The following is a 19,054-nucleotide window of genomic DNA, read 5'->3' on the forward strand; positions in this document are numbered from 1 at the left end:
GCTATGTGTCAAGTTGGTCCTGGTATTGGAAATGGTGCACATTTTAAAAATACAAGTCAGCAAAGTTCAGGAGCAGCATACTGTTAGCCAGTTCTGAATCTTGGCTCCCGTGTATGAGCACTGACCCATGTAGTAAGCCTTAATTATACAGTGTTGATGGGATAGCTAAAGGGCGCAATGGCAGAGTAGTCATTCCTCTTATATTTCTTTGAAGTATGCTTGATGATCGGTGTCTGGGTCGCTTACACAGTTTGTCCTTTGTAATATAACGTCTCGGTGAACCAGTCTGCGTAGTCACATAAACTCCATGCTCATTGTGTGATGATAAATTTTTTGCAGACGTGAACCCAAGTTGATCCTAGCTAACTTGCAGAAAGTATAATCAAGGCCTTATCTCTTGTTGCAGGTGCCTAGTTAAACATTACCAAATATTCTCTGAATAACATTTTTTTTTAAATTGATTGCAGTTTACATTATATGTTTGAAAATATGTGTTCCAGAACACATATTTTCACATAATAGGCTAAAACAATGCTAACAAAAAGCTGAAAAAATATATACATAATTTTTTAGGTTCACTTAAAACTGAATATAAATAAAGGCCTTTAAGAAAAATATTAACAAAACACATGGATGTGTCTCACATTATGTTTATTTTATTTGCTGTACATAAAGATCTCGGTGAGCAACTCACTTTTAACAGGTGTTAAACGTGTTACACGTAGGTGTAATACAGAACAAGCAACTAAAAAAAAAAAAAGTTGTATTGAGCACATGTAAGGAAGGATATCTTACTATTATGAACACAGTACTTTTTCATTGTACAGGAGTAGAAAAAAAAAAAAAAAATCACACTGCAGCTAGCTGGTGAAAACTGTGTGACTAGACACTATGCTAAAGAGCTAAACTCAAGTTTATATCCCAGGAAACTTTTCTGTCAAACTTATTCATTTCCTACAACCAGATTATGTTTTCTTCAGGAAAAAAGTTCTTTATCCACAAACGTTGTGATTTCAGACTTTGGCTTTTTTCAAAACCTCTTGGTCCCAGTCAGTGTCAAGAACATCATTATTTAACTCGGCAGACTCAAACAGAGACAATCCTGAGAATAGGCCTTTGGAACCACTACTATTACTATCCTGAGGACTCGTAAAACACTTTCTCTTTAGACTGGCAGTCCTTTGACAGTTAACTGAATCCCTAGTTACCATTTTTACAGTGTTGTTTTCAGTATGACTGAATTTGGTCTGTTTTACTTTGCACTCGGACATTGTTGTACTCGTTGACTTCATCCCTAGTTCACATTTCTTTGCTGGTGTGTAATCTGTTGCTGGGGGTATGGTTTGGCACTTCTTGCCTATGTGGTTGGCGATGTTTAGAATTTTGTGGACTTTTGAATTAGCTCTCAAACAATCAGCATCACCTTTTTTAAGCGTACTCTTTTCCATTTTTGTTTGAGCTGTTGTGGGTTCACTTGTCCAGATAGATGAGAATCCTGAGAGTTTAATTTCTGAGCTTGAGGAAGTTATACTGGTCTTCATCTGTTCTGATTGTAATGTAGTTTGATTAGTGATGCAAGCACTTGATTTTGAAAGTGGGGTGGAAGTAAATACATCTCTGTCATCACCAGTGCTGACTCTGGTTCTCTGACACAGGTGTGCGTCATTATGACTAATTGGTTTCTTTGTGTTAACGTTCACTGTCATTTGCTTTTCTGGACTGGCATTATTGTTATGGTTGTCAACTGAAGTTCTCATCTTACTTGGTTTGAACATGAATCTTGACAACTTTCCACGCAAGTCTATGTGTGTTTCAGCTTCGACTGCCATTTTCTCCCTTGGAACAGCGCTGCTCTTCCTACTTTCAGTCAGGTGCAATTTGTCCTCCTTTACATAGCTGTCTTTGTCAGTGGACAGGTTTGTCTCTAGTACATTTTCACTTTCATCCCCAAACACCAGCCTTTCTCTGTGTCCTTTTCCAACCTCTTTGTGAAATCGCTGATGTTTCAGGTCCAGTTGCCCAATGCCTTTATCTCCCATATTCTTAGAGTCCATTGTGCTTCTAGAAACCTTTTGAAAATGATATCCCAATGGCTCTGGATGTGCTTCATGCTTCTTTCTCTCATATTTCAGTATCTCCTCTTGGCTTTTAGAGATTTCTTCTGTAACGCTTTCATTTTTCTTACCTTGTATGTTTTGTTCTGAAACAGAGGTAATATTTCCAAAAACAACTGGAGCAACGGTCCTTCTCGAAGTCAACTTTTCAGATCGACAGCTTGATTGTCTGGTTACTTTACACACGTCTGTTCCACTTGAAATAGTTTTTGTATTTTCTTGAGGTGTAGTTATGGGTGAGGTCCTATCATTTGGGGACAGTGACAGAGAGGTGTGGAACCAGTTCGAGTCACTCCTCACTGTATTACCACTTTCCAAATTGCTAGTGTGTGTTTTGGAGTTTGCGTCACTGAGTAGATGCTTCAGTTTAGTAGTTGATGAATCACATTCAGGAGACTCTGATGTCTGGCTTTTTGACCTTAAGAGAAAAACAGCCTGCAGTTAAAATGATGATAGCTCCAAACACTCATGTGCACAAAGTTGAATCCATAAATAAACATTTCAAATCTGCTCCCAATTTGAACTCCACTGGCTACATTCATCACAAAGAATCATGTCATTAAGTGTCAAAGAATAATTATCTTATGTGTTTTTGTATACGTTTTATACAAGTAAAGACAGAAAATGGGGCCTAAAAGACTATAGATTATCAGTGGACGTCAAATCATTAGGTCATGATTTTGATGTCATGGGGGATTTCTTTGCAGAAAAGAGACAGTTACTAGCAGCACTGCTTATGCATTCAAATGTTGTGTAGCAGGAGGTAATAATCTAACATTGGGATTATCTTTGAAAGTTAACAAATTAAAAAAAAACAACAACAACAAAAAACAAAACAAAACACCAATTTACTCACCTGGATAGTCTGTCTCGCTCCTTCTTAAGGAACAGTGGGAGGTTCAGTCCTTCGAGCAGTATCTGACACTGAGTTTGATACTGCTCAACAGGGTCAGCAGGAAATGAGGTGAATAAAGTATTCACATTTCCCTGCAGAGCGCCACCCTAAAAGAAGAACGTAATATGCAGTTACAGACTGACACAGCAGCGTGATGACAACACACCACAAAGTGAATGATATCAACCAGCTGGAAAACAAAGGAGACTAGAAGTGAGAATGTCATCTGTAAACTCATTTTACATTGTGGTCCACATACAGCCCACTTTACTTTTAAGTGGGCCAGAATGCTGAAAATTAGTATATCAAAAAGAAGTGTGACTTCATCACTCATTTACAACAAGTGAATGCTGCTGTAACTTATGAAAGCTCTGTCAGCACTCACTCTTAGATAGTGATAACTTTTCACTCGTTTAATTGTTTATCCATTTCTTGATTACTTTGGTGTAGTATGAATAGCTGTGAGAGTCTTTATAAGCACTTCACCAAAATTTATGGAAATACAATTCAAAGTTTATGTCCTCCTCTACATTTTCAGAGATGTCCAGTGGGCCAGATTGGAGTCTTGCCAGACCAATGCTGCAATTAAAGTGGGAGCTTCAACACAATATACAACGAACAGATTGCTTGCAGTATTGTATACAACTTTAGGCTAAAGCATCAAGTCTAAGCTTCAATGTGAGTAGATTTTCAGCAAGTAAAACTGTTTTAGACACGGTTATGTTAGGATTCTGTTTCAGTAAAGGCAATGAAAACCAAAAAATTAGGCAAGAAATGATCAGATGTGGAATTTATTTTTTCAAACTTAACAGCTGGTTTCATTCAAAAGAAATTGCACAGACTTTAGTATCCTACCTTTAGTAAACACCGCTGCTAATTATTTTAGTATAATGATCATAGTACATACAAGTGGTGTGAAAACGTGTTTGCCCTGACTGAGCATAAATGCCAGGATCAGTACTACAGTCAACCGATAACAACAATTTTTTCTGGCAAAACTTCTCCTGTTTCTCCTAAGAAGTATAAAAGAGGGCTATGGTATCCGACCCTAGAAAACCACCAAGTCATTGGTCCAGGTATGTGGATGACACCTGGGTGAAAATCAAATTTCAGGATGTGGAACAATTCACGGATCACATTAACTCGCTGGAAAACCACATCAAATTCACCAGGGAGGATATGAAAAGTTGCTGGTTAGCCTTCTTAGACTGTGAGATCGCCATCAGTAATGGGGGACATTTAAAAGTTGATGTGTACTGTAAACATACGCATACGGATAGGGCTGTGCGATATGACCAAAATCTCATATCCCAATATAAGACATCTACCGTCCGATAACGATATAAATCACAAAAATTTTACATTTTCTGTAAATTATGTGAATCTCGGGCAGCTCGACTTGCGTGAAGTGTTTCCAGCTGGGCGTCGTGTACCTGGACTCGAGTGTTTAACCGATGCATGAAACGATACATTTTTAGACATAAGTTGTAATGGCCGCCGTTTTCCTTGTGAGTATTTATTACACGACGTGCTGCCGGGAAAAGCCTGTTCTAACGTTTGAGTCTAAGGTTTATTTTTTAGCACCTGACGGCTCTTTTTTGCTTCTCATCCGTAAATAATCTGCTCTTTCGCGTGATTCAGTTTATTTTGAAAAGTCTCAATAGGATCTTGAGCTTTATTGTGAAAGGTTTATGTGGAAAATAAACAAGTGGACACGCGATGGTGTTACCGTCGTTGTTGCTAACGACAATGCATAAAAACAGGCGCTTGTCCGTCTGTAGTGTGGTTATATTAAATATAAGAGAAAGAGAGAACTTTAAGAAATTAATATAGCCACTACAGTGACCATCAAAACGATGAAAAAATATTGCCATAAACGGTTTATTTTGCGACACCACAAAACAAATGATTGCGTAAAATGAAACGATAGACATTTTTATATCGTCATCCGATATATATCGTTATATCGAACAGCCCTACATACAGATTAGTATTTAAGGTTTGACTCTCATCTTCCACTGGAGCATAAACTTGGAGTCATCAGGACACTACAACACAGAGCGAACGCCAACCCCACTGACACAACGGCCAGGGAAGCAGAAGAACATCACATCAAAAAGGCCCTGAGTAAATGTGGTTATCCTACACAGCAAATTCAAAAGTGTTAAATGTTTGGTGTTAATAGTCTTCTTGCAAAAGTAGAGTTAATTTTACTCTAAGTAGAGTCACATTCTTTTAATGTAACTCTGAGGTGTAAAATGATAGTAGTTAAAATCGAGTGTTAAAAATGAGTGTTTCTCTGTCAAATCTGGAGGTGTTACAATGGAAACATTAACTCTTGACCTCTTAACTCTGAACTCCTAGAGGGGCTATGACACCAACAGAGTAAATTCACAGACTCCGCCCCCAGCACCATAGGCTCCAATCGAAGCTGAAGTGAAGCCGTTTCAGAACATTTTGCTCTACATATTTGAGTTGTTTGCCATACTTGGTAAGTCATTTTTTCAAAGATTGTTTCAATTATTATTATGAGCTTTTACTTCTGTAGCTCTTTGGAGTTGAGACAAAGCTGTGTGAAAGGCATTAGCCATGTTGCTCGGTGATAGCATAATATTCTGTTTTAGCTAGCTGAAAGGTATTGTTTGCGGGCAAATACCACAGCCTTGAAAAAAAGCTTGCATGTGAATTTTCAGTCAAACTTTTGGTCAAATACACCTAAAACAATGTCTAGAATGTGAAACGTTGGTATAATGGTGCTACTTGAAGCCTGAAAACGATCGCCCATAAAACAAAACGAGCAAACAGCAGTAGCAGACGTCCTGACTGGATTCTACGTTAGCATTTAGATCCCTCCAGAGTTTTGTGCACACGGTTTAGGTAAAAATGAAAAAGGTTGAGGTTTTACATTTAGTTCAGTATTACCTGTTGTCTGTGTCCTTGTCTTTTGGGAAAATACTTTACACAAGTAATGGCTCAAAGAGGATTCCTTTTTTTTTTACTGTGCTGCAATTGTTTACTGGATTATTTGTGCCATTAATTAGTGTCAACTAATTTTTATTCAATCTCCACATAGGATATGCTTGTGAAGATGTCCCTCTCCCCTTCTGTTTTTCTTTTCCTTCCTCTTTCTTTCTCTCTTTCCTATCCCTCACTCATGTCTGTCCCGTCTGTAACAACTGAAAATAAAATAAAATAAATAATAAAAACAAAGGTCGATCAAATGGACCAATACAGCAATGCCACGATGATCCATTTGGCAAAATAAATCCATTGGGTATCCTTGTTGGTCTTCAGACAACAATTCTGACGGCTAAAGAACCAAATGGGACAGGCAAAAAAAAAAAAAAACCTTTTGGGATTTCCTGCTAAAATAAATACAATGAATACAAAACCCTTTAAATTGAAAGACAGGTTTTAATTTTCAAAGTAACAAATAAAAGCCTTACCTGCATAGAGCACTCCATAACAGAAACAGCAATGACAGCGTCTTCTATGGTAACTGTCTCTCTGTACATGAGCTTGGCATGGGCTGTAAAATTAACAAAAAAAGTTTTCTGCCACTGCTGCCGTTCCACTTTTTTCAGATTTGTATATGCAACAAGCTTTATTGTTATTACATATCATCAGCAACTTCATAGTTAACAAAACTTTAGTTTAAAATCATTTTGCTTTTAAATCATCATATGATGAATGTTTAGTAACTAATTACAATATTTGATTAAACAAAAAAAAAAAAAATCTCCACTTGCTCCTGTGAATGGTCTTTAACCTTCAAGATCTAGTCCTCTAACTGAATCGAATTGATTTTAGAAATCAGTGACAATACCCAGCCCTAAGGCAAAGCATGCTGTGCAAAGACACCCCTGAGACAATCAAGCACATAACAGCAGGGTGCAAGATTCTAGCAAACAGGGCATACGTGGAACGCCATAACAAAGAACATGAACACCTGAGCAGAGTTTGAGAAGTCAGAAGGCCAAAATGGGATGCAGTTCCTAGGGTGGTTGAGAAAGGCTAAGCTAAGTCATGTGGACTTCCACATACAAATGGATGGCTACAAACCAAACATACTAGTGATGGACAAGCAGAGGAAGGAGGCTACAGGGATAGATATAGTTATACTAAAGTGGCAGCAACAACAGGAAGAAAGAACACAAAAACAAAAAACATCTTGTATGCCTTTCGGTGCTGCAAGAGCAGCGTGTAAAATATTATCAGAAGACTCGTTTTAGACCTGACCACAATCAATGACTTGACTTATGAATAAATATGACCAAACTAGTCTGAAGTCAAACTTCTCATCTTACCTTCAGCCAGCCTGCTCAGACTCTCCAATGTGCGTATAGTTGTGCGGGCAGCACTGCTGCTATCACTCCGTCTTTGTAGCTGGTAGTAGCGTGTCAGTATACAGTTGGCTTCTTCTGACATCACTGGTTTTAAATGCTTAATCAGGCTGAAATAAGCTTTCATTTTCTCCATAGACCACAGACTCGAACACTGATCAGGTAGTCCTTAAGAAAAAAAGAGAAGGGGCATTTTTACCACGTTCTCCCCATTGAAGGGTATGTGAGAGAACAATAATAATCAATTATTTATAACAACAGACTTTATTGTTTTAGTCATATTTCACTTCCAAACTCAAAAACATGTCTTCTACCTCTGTCCTCCATAATGAAAGAGGAGATGATGTGGTCCCACTCTGCATTTCTGGTATCCAGCAGAACTAAAACCAGGTCAAAACGACTTAGCAAAGGACTGGCCAGAGCTACGTTCACAGACAGTGGCTCGTTGGGATCATACTGGCCTTTAGGGTTGGTAGCTGCCAGAATGGTAGTTCTGGTATTCAGTTTACACACCATGCTGCAGAAAGAGAGAGCAGTGGATCACACAGAAAAAAAAACGAGAAAAAAAAAACAGATGAGTAAACACTTTTTTTTTTTTTTAATTAAAATGATCCATTTAAATAATCCAGTATGTGGATTAGGAGATTTATTAGTTTATCAAGGTTCATTTTGTATTAGATTCCCCTTGTGTTTTCTACCCCTGTGTTAAGTTTCCCTCGTCCTTTATGCGTTTCATGTCTGCATGTCTTTTGTCGTGAAATTCATGTTGTCATGTCTGCGTTTCATTATGTTTCCTGTTTTATTTTGAAGAGGTCCTATGTTCTACGTTCAATGGGTTTAGTTTTACTCCTCCCCTGTGACGTCATTATGTTCATGTGTGTCAGCTGTTTCCCCATGTGTTCCCACTTCCCTCATAGCTGTGTGTTATTCTCCCTGTCTTCCATGAGTTTGTTGTTGTTAGTTTCCCAGTTTAGTTTTGTTCTTTGTTTCACCTCCACGCTTGCAATAAAGCTGTGTTTTTGAGTTCACGTTTGCCTCGGTAAGGTTTGCGTTTGGGTCATTTTCCTGCCTGCACACAGCCGTTTTGTGACAATGTATAAAAAAAAAAAAAGCTGTATAATATTACTGTCAGAGTTTGAGTACAGTATTGTCGTGTGAAATAAGTGTAAATAAAAAAGGAGGGGAAAGGAAAGAGTTGTTAAGATCTCAGTGCTACTTAGGAGATGTTTACAAACTTACAAGGTGAGTAAATGTTTAAACAATAGGAAGGAGAGGAATGTAGAAGACTGTAAATGAGACCCATGAGCTGAGCTGTTGTTTGGGAAAGTGGAGTGAGTTGGTCCTGAGGCCCCGTTGATGAGAACCAGAAAAAACAAACCAAACAAAAAAAACTGTCGGCTGGATTAAATGATGTTCTATCCAAACTGGCAGCTCACATGTAGCTCTTCAGCAAAATGAGCCAATAGGATAAAGAAAAGAGAAGATTCTGCTGAATACCAATGAGCATGCCTTTAGTAGACTAGGTCATAAACAAGGTCTTAACAAAATGAGCCACTTGGCACAAGTAGAACAAGAAAAAAAGGAAACCCTGCTAAACACCCATGAGTGGACGAGGTCATAAACACAAAACGAGCCACTGATAACCGTGACTAGATGCCAGAACCTTATGAACATACTTAAAAGTGGACATTGTTAAAGGAGAGTTTGCATAGATATTATAATGACTAAAATTACTTCAGTAGGAGAATTAATTAATGCCCAATGCAGATTATATTTAGTAGTAGTGTAGAATATTTGAGAACAGAAAAATGAGGTCATTTTTTATAAATCGTTAAAATAAACAATACTAAACAAAAAAAAGTTTCAACAATAGCAAAATCAAGACAATAAGACTCCAATGATAATAAACGACATTATCAAAAGTAAGTAAATATTAATAAGGCAAAGGTCTACAACTGAAACGTCATATTTGGTCAGTCTTAACCTGCTGGTCAGCAATTTTGAATTTAGAGTGTATTCCCCCAAAACCTGCATCTCCTTAGAGACTGTGTCTGCCCCAAAACCAACAAAAAACACTTTGAGAGTCTTTTGCTGATATACGGCATTGAAAAAAAAAAAAAAAAAAAAAAGTCATTTTAAGAGTATTCCCTGAAACCCCTCTCAGCTGACACTTTGAGTAATCTTTGAGTTGTTTTTGACCAGGATATAGCCTTCAATGTGCATATTAAATGATTTCATCTACTTTCACAATATCTCTAAATGAGAAACATCCTATCTCAAAGTGATGCTGAAAAACTAGTTCATGCATTTATTATTTTTAGGTAGGACTAATGCATTTTGTTATTAAGAAGATGTCCTAAAACTCTACAACTAAAAACCATCAGTTGATCCAAAATTCAATTTATTTTAATTCAATTCAATGTTATTTATATAGCCCCAAATCACAACTCAAGGCATTTTAAATTGTAAGGTATATCCTATAATAAGAATGCTGCAGTAAGAGTACTGACAGGGACTAGAAAGAGAGAGAAGATTTCTCCTATATTGGCTTCCCTTCGTTGGCTCCCTGTTAAATCCAGAATTGAATTTGAAATCCTGCTCCTCACATACAAGGACTTAAATAATCAGGCCTCATCTTATCTCAATGACCTGATAGTACCATATCACCCCATTAGAGCACTTTGCTCTCACACTGCAGGCTTACTTCTTGTTCCTAGAGTATTTAAAAGTAGAATGGGAGGCAGAGCCTTCAGTTTTCAGGCCCCTCTTCTATGAAACCAGCTCCCAGTTTGGATTCAGCTAGGGTTAGGGAGAACCTAAACAGGTTCTCTTCCTCCACACACTCCTCATTCATAAAGTGCTTTACAAAACCAAACATTACAGCTAACAGGTGCACTGTTTGAGTGCAGCTAGCCAAACAGCGTAGAGCCACTTGCTGCTAAAGAGACAAAGAATGAAAGTGGACACTCTATCCTTGGTTTCTTAGAATAAAACTCATTGTTGCTGTCAAGGGCAGTACTGGAGTGAGCCCTTTAATCTGATTTTTAGTTTTAGTGTCCTTATTTTCCTCTGACTTGTAATTTCTGTCAGTAGTTAACTAACATAAACTAATGTGTGTCAATTAGCCTCAACCAACCAACCACATGTTCGGTACTGACAGAAGCTGGCGCTAAACATGTTTTTAAAACCTTAAGCACTTATTTCCTAAATCAAGCTTAACAGACAGTGCTATATTTCCATTATGTAAATTAGTTTTTCATGTTCTCTTTAATTCATGATTTGACAGTTATTTTTCCCCACAGGGCCAGGCAGGTTTCCTGTGATAAATGAAATCATTATTTAAGTTATGTTTGTCTAGTATTAAAATTTGTTTGCTGATTGGAAACATTCAAGTGTGACAAAGATGAAAAAACAAAAACAAAGAAAGAAAACCAGGAGGGGGACAAAGAGTTTCCCACAGCACTGTATACGATCGTGGTCATTCTGTGTTTGAAATTCCTAACTTCTGGTGATGTGAATTTATATGTAAATGCATGAGAGTCCTACCCAGCTTTAGCAACACTAATAGATTGTTGCTCCATAGCTTCATGGATGCTGATGCGATCCTGCTCCTTGATGCTGTTGAATTCATCAATGCAGCACAAACCACCATCTGCCAAGACCAGGGCTCCTGCTTCCAGGTGCCAGTCACCTCCATCCTTCACAGCTGCTACTGTCAGTCCTTTGGAAACACATTCACTTTATGAAGTAATACATTGGTATTATATGTAAAAATATATAGTTAATCACATGTCCGAGTCACCCTTCATTTCTTGACATTGCTTCCAACAAGGCAGATTTTATTGTATTTTTTTTTTTTTTTTTAAATCATCATGAGCGATACTTCTCGGGCCTTTCAAAGTTTTGGGGTAAATTGGATGTGTTTTACCTCATTTTCAGTCCAGTCCATGTATCAGAGGAATATTTTATTGTTTGTTAAGCCACTTAACACAAAAACATGTAAAGTAATGAATCACTGTTGTGTCTACTCAAAGAAACAACACAGTTTGAAAAGCAAAAAGTAGTATTTTTGCATCAACAAGGTGATTCCAAAAGAGCTGTTAGCCCAAAGCCTGGTATATTTTGTATACTTTATTAATCCCCTGTTGGGATATTACTCTCTGTATTTAACCCTCAGTGAAGCCGTGAACAGCAAATCAAGCGCCCAGGGAGCGGTGTGTAGGGACGGTACCTTGCTCAGGGGCACCTCAGGGTAGCCGTTCGGTGGATTTGAACCCCCGACCTTCCGATCATGGAGCGAACTCTACGTACTGAGCTATCTCCACCCCAATATTTCGAAAAGGTTTCAATGTGTCTTAAACAATGTGAGAAAGGGGACAAGTAGAGGACAAAAGTGGCAGACCTAAAAAACTGCTTACAACAGATGAACAGCATCTGAAAGTTGTTACAAACACACATGACAAAGAAGTCAAGCTATACATGACCATAAATTAAGTTATGTGTAATAATGGGCCCCATCTATGAACTCGGGTTAGGGTTAGCTCATAAAACTACTTTTTACACCTCTGTCTGAAATCTTGCAGGGGAGTATCTGGTCATGGCGATATTTTGTTTTTTCACCTTCTGAGAAGTGGAATCTTGCAAATACAACACCTTTGTATAGGCCATCAGTTGAGACAGAGCCAGATAATATTAACTCACAAGTGTTAAGTGACAGGATTGTTTTCTAATCTGACAGATTTTAGCTGGTGCCATGTCTTCCCATTCCTTTTTGCACCTATTTTTCTTCATATGCTCAATACTTTTCCCTACCTTTCATTTTTCGTTAATACACATTGGTTATGTGCCCAATAATTTTATATAACTGTAATTGGAATAGGTTTCAGTAAACAAAAAAAAAAAAAAAAAAAAAACCTGTCTCAGTGTCCAAATATATATGGACCTAACTAATCCTAACAAGGATATGAATACACCCATGTGTATTCATATCCTTATGGGGACATCTCATTGACATAGTGCTTTCCCTAGCCGCTTAACCTAACCCTAGCCGCTTAACCTAACATCAAAACACTAAAGGTCAAAGAAAAGACACACACAGTGTGTCAAAGAAAAGTGAGACACAGTGTGAAATCCCAGTAACTCTAGGCTCCCTCCACAGAATTGCATGGCAGCATTTGTTTGAACAAACAGATTTAAATACTAACAATATGTTGTCATATTGTGATTTATTAACCACATGAGTGTGTAAATTATGTTTTTTATTATGAAAAAGAAAAACCAAAATGATAAAACTTTATCTTTGGAGGCTGAATCTCCTCCAGAGGGTGTTGAGAGACCTAAAGGGCGTACTTTACCATACTTTGACGGAGATCACAGTGTTTCGAGAGGATTAAAGAAATGGCGGTGATGGACAAGGTTAACAATACATGAGAAGGTATGCACAGGGGGATGGCGACAGAAAGAAGAGGAACCAAAGGGAAACAGGATGGTGCAGCCGATCCCTAGGACCGTGCACCGAAGTTTCAAAGAAAAACAAACTAAGCCAGAACTTCTAAATACCCTAACCAGCTGTGCCAGGGGTCTGTGTCTGACATACTCCCTGAAATGAACTGAAAAGACATTTTTAATAAAAAGAATTGTTTCCTTCAAGGTCATATGGGCAGGGATAGCTCAGTAGGTAAAGTGGTCGCCCCATGATCGGAAGGTCGGCGGTTGGAATCCACTTAACGGCTACCCTGAGGTACCCCTGAGCAAGGTACCGTCCCTACACACTGCTCCCCGGGCGCCTGCTTAGTGGGCTGCCCACTGCTTCACTGAGTGAATGGGTCAAATGCAGAGAAAAACAAGTAATTTCCCCATGGGGATCAATAAAGTATCCATTATTATTATTATTATTATTATTATTATTATTATATTGTGCCCCTCCCCAGGTTACACAAACTGTTTGGGTGATATCAAATGAATAGATTGAAACCATTGCTTTCTTTTTTAATAGTGGTTAGGATGAGAGAATTGCAGGAAATTATGACCCGACCCAGAGAATATAACCCGAATTTTAAACTTTTTTGGGAGGGCTGGGAACGGACCATGGGGGAACCTTAAGGAGGAAGTCCCATTCTGGGACGTATAAAGACCTACACCTAACCTCTTTGTTTAAAAGAACCCTCAGAGTCTGTGAGATTTTTAGAAGATAACCCTACTCAGGCTGTATGACCCTAAGCCTAACCTTTTTGGGGACCTGATAAAGTTTATGACAAACCCTGAGGAGAAATAAGCCTGCTCTGGGATGTTTAAAATCTAAAATTTAACATCTTTATTTAGTCAACCCTCAGGCTTTAAAAGACATTTGTGAGACCCCTAGAGGAAGTAACCCTTATTGGGCCACATTAAAACTCTAGGAGATATTGTATTCCTCTAATTCGGTGGGACAGAGAAGAAAAGGAGAAGCTTAGGGATCATAAAGCCTAGTTAAATAAGAGAAACTATAAATGGCACATAAGCAATCTGCTTTCCTTGTTTTTGGGCCTTCCGCTGACCGACAGGGCCAGACTCCTGGTTTTATTAGGGTGAGTGCCTTCCCCCAAACATTTCCTTGTGATTGAGATCGCTGTCAATATGGTGTGCATTCATATTGTAAAGCTAGACAGGTGAAGAGAAGTGGTATTGTTTTTTCCGAGGGTGCTTGAATGCATCACAGTGATATCTCCTGGGGGGGGGGGTGTCCCTTTCTACTTGGTTTTTATATTGATTACTTATTTATCATAATTTTAGTGATTTTTTTGTCATATGGATTTTTATTTAGTTATTAATGTTCTCTATTTAGGTATAAATAAGTGAATCTTGGTTTCAGTTCAGACCTCGGGTTCTCCCCCTTGGTCGGCGACAGTCCTAAGACTCCCTCACGGACCCCACTCCCCTAACCAGTGACTAATTAGTGTCTCGGTTTTAGTTTTAGTTCTTTTTTATCCCCCCCCCTCCTTATTTTCCTTTTTTCAGATTTATTTTGATTAGTTTTGTTACTGAACAGTCTCATTTTATTCACACAGATGAGATATCTAAGTAACACCCCGAGTAGAATGCATGACAAGGTAGGAGTGACACCACACAGTTTTAGGATTTTTGTTTTTGGTACCTGAGAGGAGCATGTTGCATGGGAGCACAATAGGCGTTCCCATGTGACTTAATGGTAACCTATCCTGGGAGAGGCCCACAGGATTGGGCGTCTCTCAGGAAATGATTTAATCCCTCGTTCTCTCCTGGCCCCAGTAGCATGTATCCCTCTGAGGAAGCAGGAGATCCGCAAAATGTCAGAAACGCGAGACCAGACCAGTGGGAGAAATTTTGGGTGGATTAGATCGAATGTAGCGGTGGATTTAGATGTGGATAATGATATTCTGCCTGCTTCTCTGTGTTCTCCCTCTGCATGCTCTGTGGGTGCCGCGGGTTGTGACCCCCCCCCCCGGGCCGCTCCTGCTGCGATGCTCCTTCAGGCCCTTTTTCGTCTCCTCCCATAGGCGAGCGAATGAACATGGAAGCTCCACCCGTGGAGGACGCGTCCGCAGCGAATCAGCAAAAATGGTTAAAAATCAAAACTATTACTCAAACAGGTGAAGAGGAAGTCGGTGAAATGATAATCGAGGTCCCGCAACAACATGACCAGGCGGCCAATATGAGCAGTGACTCGCTGGACCGCACAGATCCCGACCATTTGAAATTAAATGTAAATTTCCACCTGAGTGAGGACGGCAGGGAAGGTGACGGGTCTGCTGACGATTTTAAAGCCTTAAGGCCAAAAAATGCAAGCGATGGAGCACCTCCAGGTAGATTTGACACGGGACGAGGAGATGACCGGGCGAGGTGTCGGAGCGGGGAATGGCGGGGTCGCGTGGCACACACCTACATACCATCGGGCGCGAGCAAGCCTCAAGTTACAGGATTGGAAAATTAAAGCAAACAAGCCTATGGTGTTTGGGGAGAAACTCCACTCCCCCACCAGATTTAACTTGGTCTTCCTCTTCTAATATTTTAAATTTATCAAGACTCTTTACTCCGTCTGCAGCACAAATAAGCTTATTAGAAAAGGGCCTGACTTTCATTCCAGCGCCATAAAAATTTTCACGTGAGGAGTTTCGCCGGGACCTACATTGGTACCATAGAAGACCGAAACTACAAGACTTTTTTGAAACCGACAACTTCCACAGGGATCCCTTCGTCCTACCATCTGTGTGGGAACTGGAGTGGGGGGCGTTGAGCGAGTCGCTCAAAGAGCTAATAAAAAAAGATATTCGGTTGTTCCACTCGTTAAGGCCGCAGGTGGGGAGGGAGGGTAGTCTTATGGTGGAGGAAGAACGGGCGCTTAGAGAATTAAAAGTTAATCAGAACATCGTGATTAAACCGGCGGATAAAGGCTCAAAAATTGTAATTATGGACAAGCAGCAGTACAGACTGGAAGCCCAGAGACAACTGGGAAATGAGAAATATTACAAATGCATTTCAAATTCAATCCAGCCCGAGGTGCAGCAGCAAATTAGGAGGATTGTCCACTCACTACATCACAAGAGTTATTTCCACAAAACAGCGCGACTATTTCTTAGGTCCTGATGATCCCCACCCACGCTTATCCTATTCTGAGATCCCACCTGGAAGACCTATAGTCTCCGATTGCAGTGGTGCAATACATAACATCTCTCAGTACACTGAGAGCCCTCTCTAATAAACATCTAAGTTATCTTAAGGACACGTATCATTTTTTATTAAATTCACAATAGATATAGACAGTCTGTACACTAATATCAATACATAGACAGGACAGAGTCGTAAGTAACATCTTTCAGCGGTACCCGGATGCTGTGCGCCCTGACGCGGCAATTCTCTGGCTTTTGGAGATTTGTCTCGTCAATAATGATTTCCAATTCGACAATAGGTTTCATTTGCAGATGGAAGGAACGGCTATGGGCCAGAGATATGCACCGTCCTACACAAACATATATATGAGCGAGTGGGAGACAGAAAGGCGCTGGCCAAGTGCTCATTACAACCGGTGTTTTATTTGTACTTTATAGATGACATCATAGGCGCATGGGGTCACAGGGAGGATACGTTCCAACAGTTCGTACACATCTTGAACACACATCACCCGTCTATAAAACTTAAGCAGGAGCACAGCGACTCTGAAATCAATTTCTTGGACACCACGGTCTTTTTTGAGGATGAGAAGGATGGCAAGAGGTTGCATGCAAAAGTTTATTTAAAACCCACCGACACGCATGCGCTCCTCCATAAATTATCACCCGCCACACACATTTCGAGAAATAGTGAAATCTCAAATATTGAGATTTTACAGAATAAGCAGTAAGGAGGTGGATTTTCGCAATGCTACTTCCACATTGTTTAGGAGTTTGAGGAAGAGGGGGGACTCACGCTCTTTTTTTGAGGAAGATACACAGGGAGACGCTCTCGGGACTTCGTACGCCTAACGCATGGACACGGGGTGATTTTCGGGAGGGGCGGGGTGGCGCAGGAGAGCGAGTTGATGCTCGGCGGATGGATACTGAACTTGGGACTCCTTTTAATTAAAACACCATCGAGGACATAACGGGAGGGGAGAGACTTTTGCCCTTTGTTAGTACTTTCCACAAGAAGTACACGCCATTTCTCAGCAGTATCCACCAAAATCTTTGTGAAATGCGGACCTGGGGGTATGCATTCGAAGCGCGGATGATCAGAGGCTTAAGGAAAAACCAAAGCTTGGGTGACCTTTTGGTTAGAGCTAAATTGGAGGGGAGGGTAAACGAACCACCTGACACATTGTTGCAGTTTTTGGTACAGAAGCACATCATAAGTAATCTGTACAGTGGAGCCTCTTAGGCGATTAGAGGGAAATTCTCTCTAGAGATACAAAAAATGTAATTTATGCCATTCAATGTAACAGGTGTGGGACGATATATGTGGGAGAAACTGCGGTTCATTTGAGAGCGCGGCTGCAACAACATCTATATGCCATTCATGCAGCGGAGTCGCGTACTTTAGTGGCCACCCACTTTAAAGAGCATGCAGTGGGGGCTCTGATTATCATGGGCTTGCAGGCAAATCCGCGATGGTCGGTCGGTCAGCGGAGAAGAATGGAGAGGGGTTGGATAGACAGATTCAACACTTATGCTCCATTGGGCCTGAATGTACAGTGGGGCAAATAAGTATTTAGTCAGCCACCAATTGTGCAAGTTCCCCCACCTAAAATGATGACAGAGGTCAGTAATTTGCACCAGAGGTACACTTCAACTGTGAGAGACAGAATGTGAAAAAAAAAAATCCATGAATCCACATGGTAGGATTTGTAAAGAATTTATTCGTAAATCAGGGTGGAAAATAAGTATTTGGTCAATAACAAAAATACAACTCAATACTTTGTAACATAACCTTTGTTGGCAATAACAGAGGTCAAATGTTTACTATAGGTCTTTACCAGGTTTGCACACACAGTAGCTGGTATTTTGGCCCATTCCTCCATGCAGATCTTCTCGAGAGCAGTGATGTTTTGGGGCTGTCGCCGAGCAACACGGACTTTCAACTCCCGCCACAGATTTTCTATGGGGTTGAGGTCTGGAGACTGGCTAGGCCACTCCAGGACTTTCAAATGCTTCTTACGGAGCCACTCCTTTGTTGCCCGGGCGGTGTGTTTTGGATCATTGTCATGTTGGAAGACCCAGCCTCGTTTCATCTTCAAAGTTCTCACTGATGCAAGGAGGTTTTGGCTCAAAATCTCACGATACATGGCCCCATTCATTCTGTCCTTAACACGGATCAGTCGTCCTGTCCCCTTGGCAGAAAAACAGCCCCATAGCATGATGTTTCCACCCCCATGCTTCACAGTAGGTATGGTGTTCTTGGGATGCAACTCAGTATTCTTCTTCCTCCAAACACGACGAGTTGAGTTTATACCAAAAAGTTCTACTTTGGTTTCATCTGACCACATGACATTCTCCCAATCCTCTGCTGTATCATCCATGTGCTCTCTGGCAAACTTCAGACGGGCCTGGACATGCACTGGCTTCAGCAGCGGAACACGTCTGGCACTGCGGGATTTGATTCCCTGCCGTTGTAGTGTGTTACTGATGGTGACCTTTGTTACTTTGGTCCCAGCTCTCTGCAGGTCATTCACCAGGTCCCCCCGTGTGGTTCTGGGATCTTTGCTCACCGTTCTCATGATCATTTTGACCCCACGGGATGAGATCTTGCGTGGAGCCCCAGATCGAGGGAGATTATCAGTGGTCGTGTATGTCTTCCATTTTCTGATGATTGCTCCCACAGTTGATTTTTTCACACCAAGCTGCTTGCCTATTGTAGATTCACTCTTCCCAGTCTGGTGCAGGTCTACAATACTTTTCCTGGTGTCCTTCGAATGCTCTTTGGTCTTGGCCATGGCGGAGTTTGGAGTCTGACTGTTTGAGGCTGTGGACAGGTGTCTTTTATACAGATGATGAGTTCAAACAGGTGCCATTCATACAGGTACCGAGTGGGGGACAGAAAAGCTTCTTACAGAAGACGTTACAGGTCTGTGAGAGCCAGAGATTTTCCTTGTTTGAGGTGACCAAATACTTATTTTCCACCCTAATTTACGAATAAATTCTTTACAAATCCTACCATGTGAATTCATGGATTTTTTTTTCACATTCTGTCTCTCACAGTTGAAGTGTACCTCTGGT

At 40.2% G+C, this 19,054-nt stretch overlaps 1 protein-coding gene across 2 annotated transcripts in view; it reads right to left on the reverse strand.

Moving 5' to 3' along the window:
- Positions 1-640: 640 nt before the first annotated feature.
- The window catches only part of mcm9 (minichromosome maintenance 9 homologous recombination repair factor), a 32,556-nt gene continuing 14,142 nt past the window's right edge, over positions 641-19,054 (reverse strand). For both annotated transcript variants that reach the window (XM_085246534.1, XM_085246535.1), the window contains exons 10-15: positions 10,899-11,073; positions 7,667-7,869; positions 7,317-7,520; positions 6,456-6,538; positions 2,971-3,116; positions 641-2,532 (exon numbers count right to left, since the gene is read on the reverse strand). In XM_085246534.1, the coding sequence (XP_085102660.1) occupies positions 1,014-2,532; positions 2,971-3,116; positions 6,456-6,538; positions 7,317-7,520; positions 7,667-7,869; positions 10,899-11,073 (2,330 nt within the window). In that variant the 3' untranslated portion in view covers positions 641-1,013. The remainder of the gene's footprint in view (positions 2,533-2,970; positions 3,117-6,455; positions 6,539-7,316; positions 7,521-7,666; positions 7,870-10,898; positions 11,074-19,054) is intronic.

The sequence above is a fragment of the Mchenga conophoros genome, linkage group LG15, assembly GCF_057382185.1.
Source record: "Mchenga conophoros isolate Kocher_MC1m ecotype Shallow Benthic linkage group LG15, M_conophoros_male_GT1.1, whole genome shotgun sequence".
Taxonomy (NCBI): domain Eukaryota; kingdom Metazoa; phylum Chordata; class Actinopteri; order Cichliformes; family Cichlidae; genus Mchenga; species Mchenga conophoros.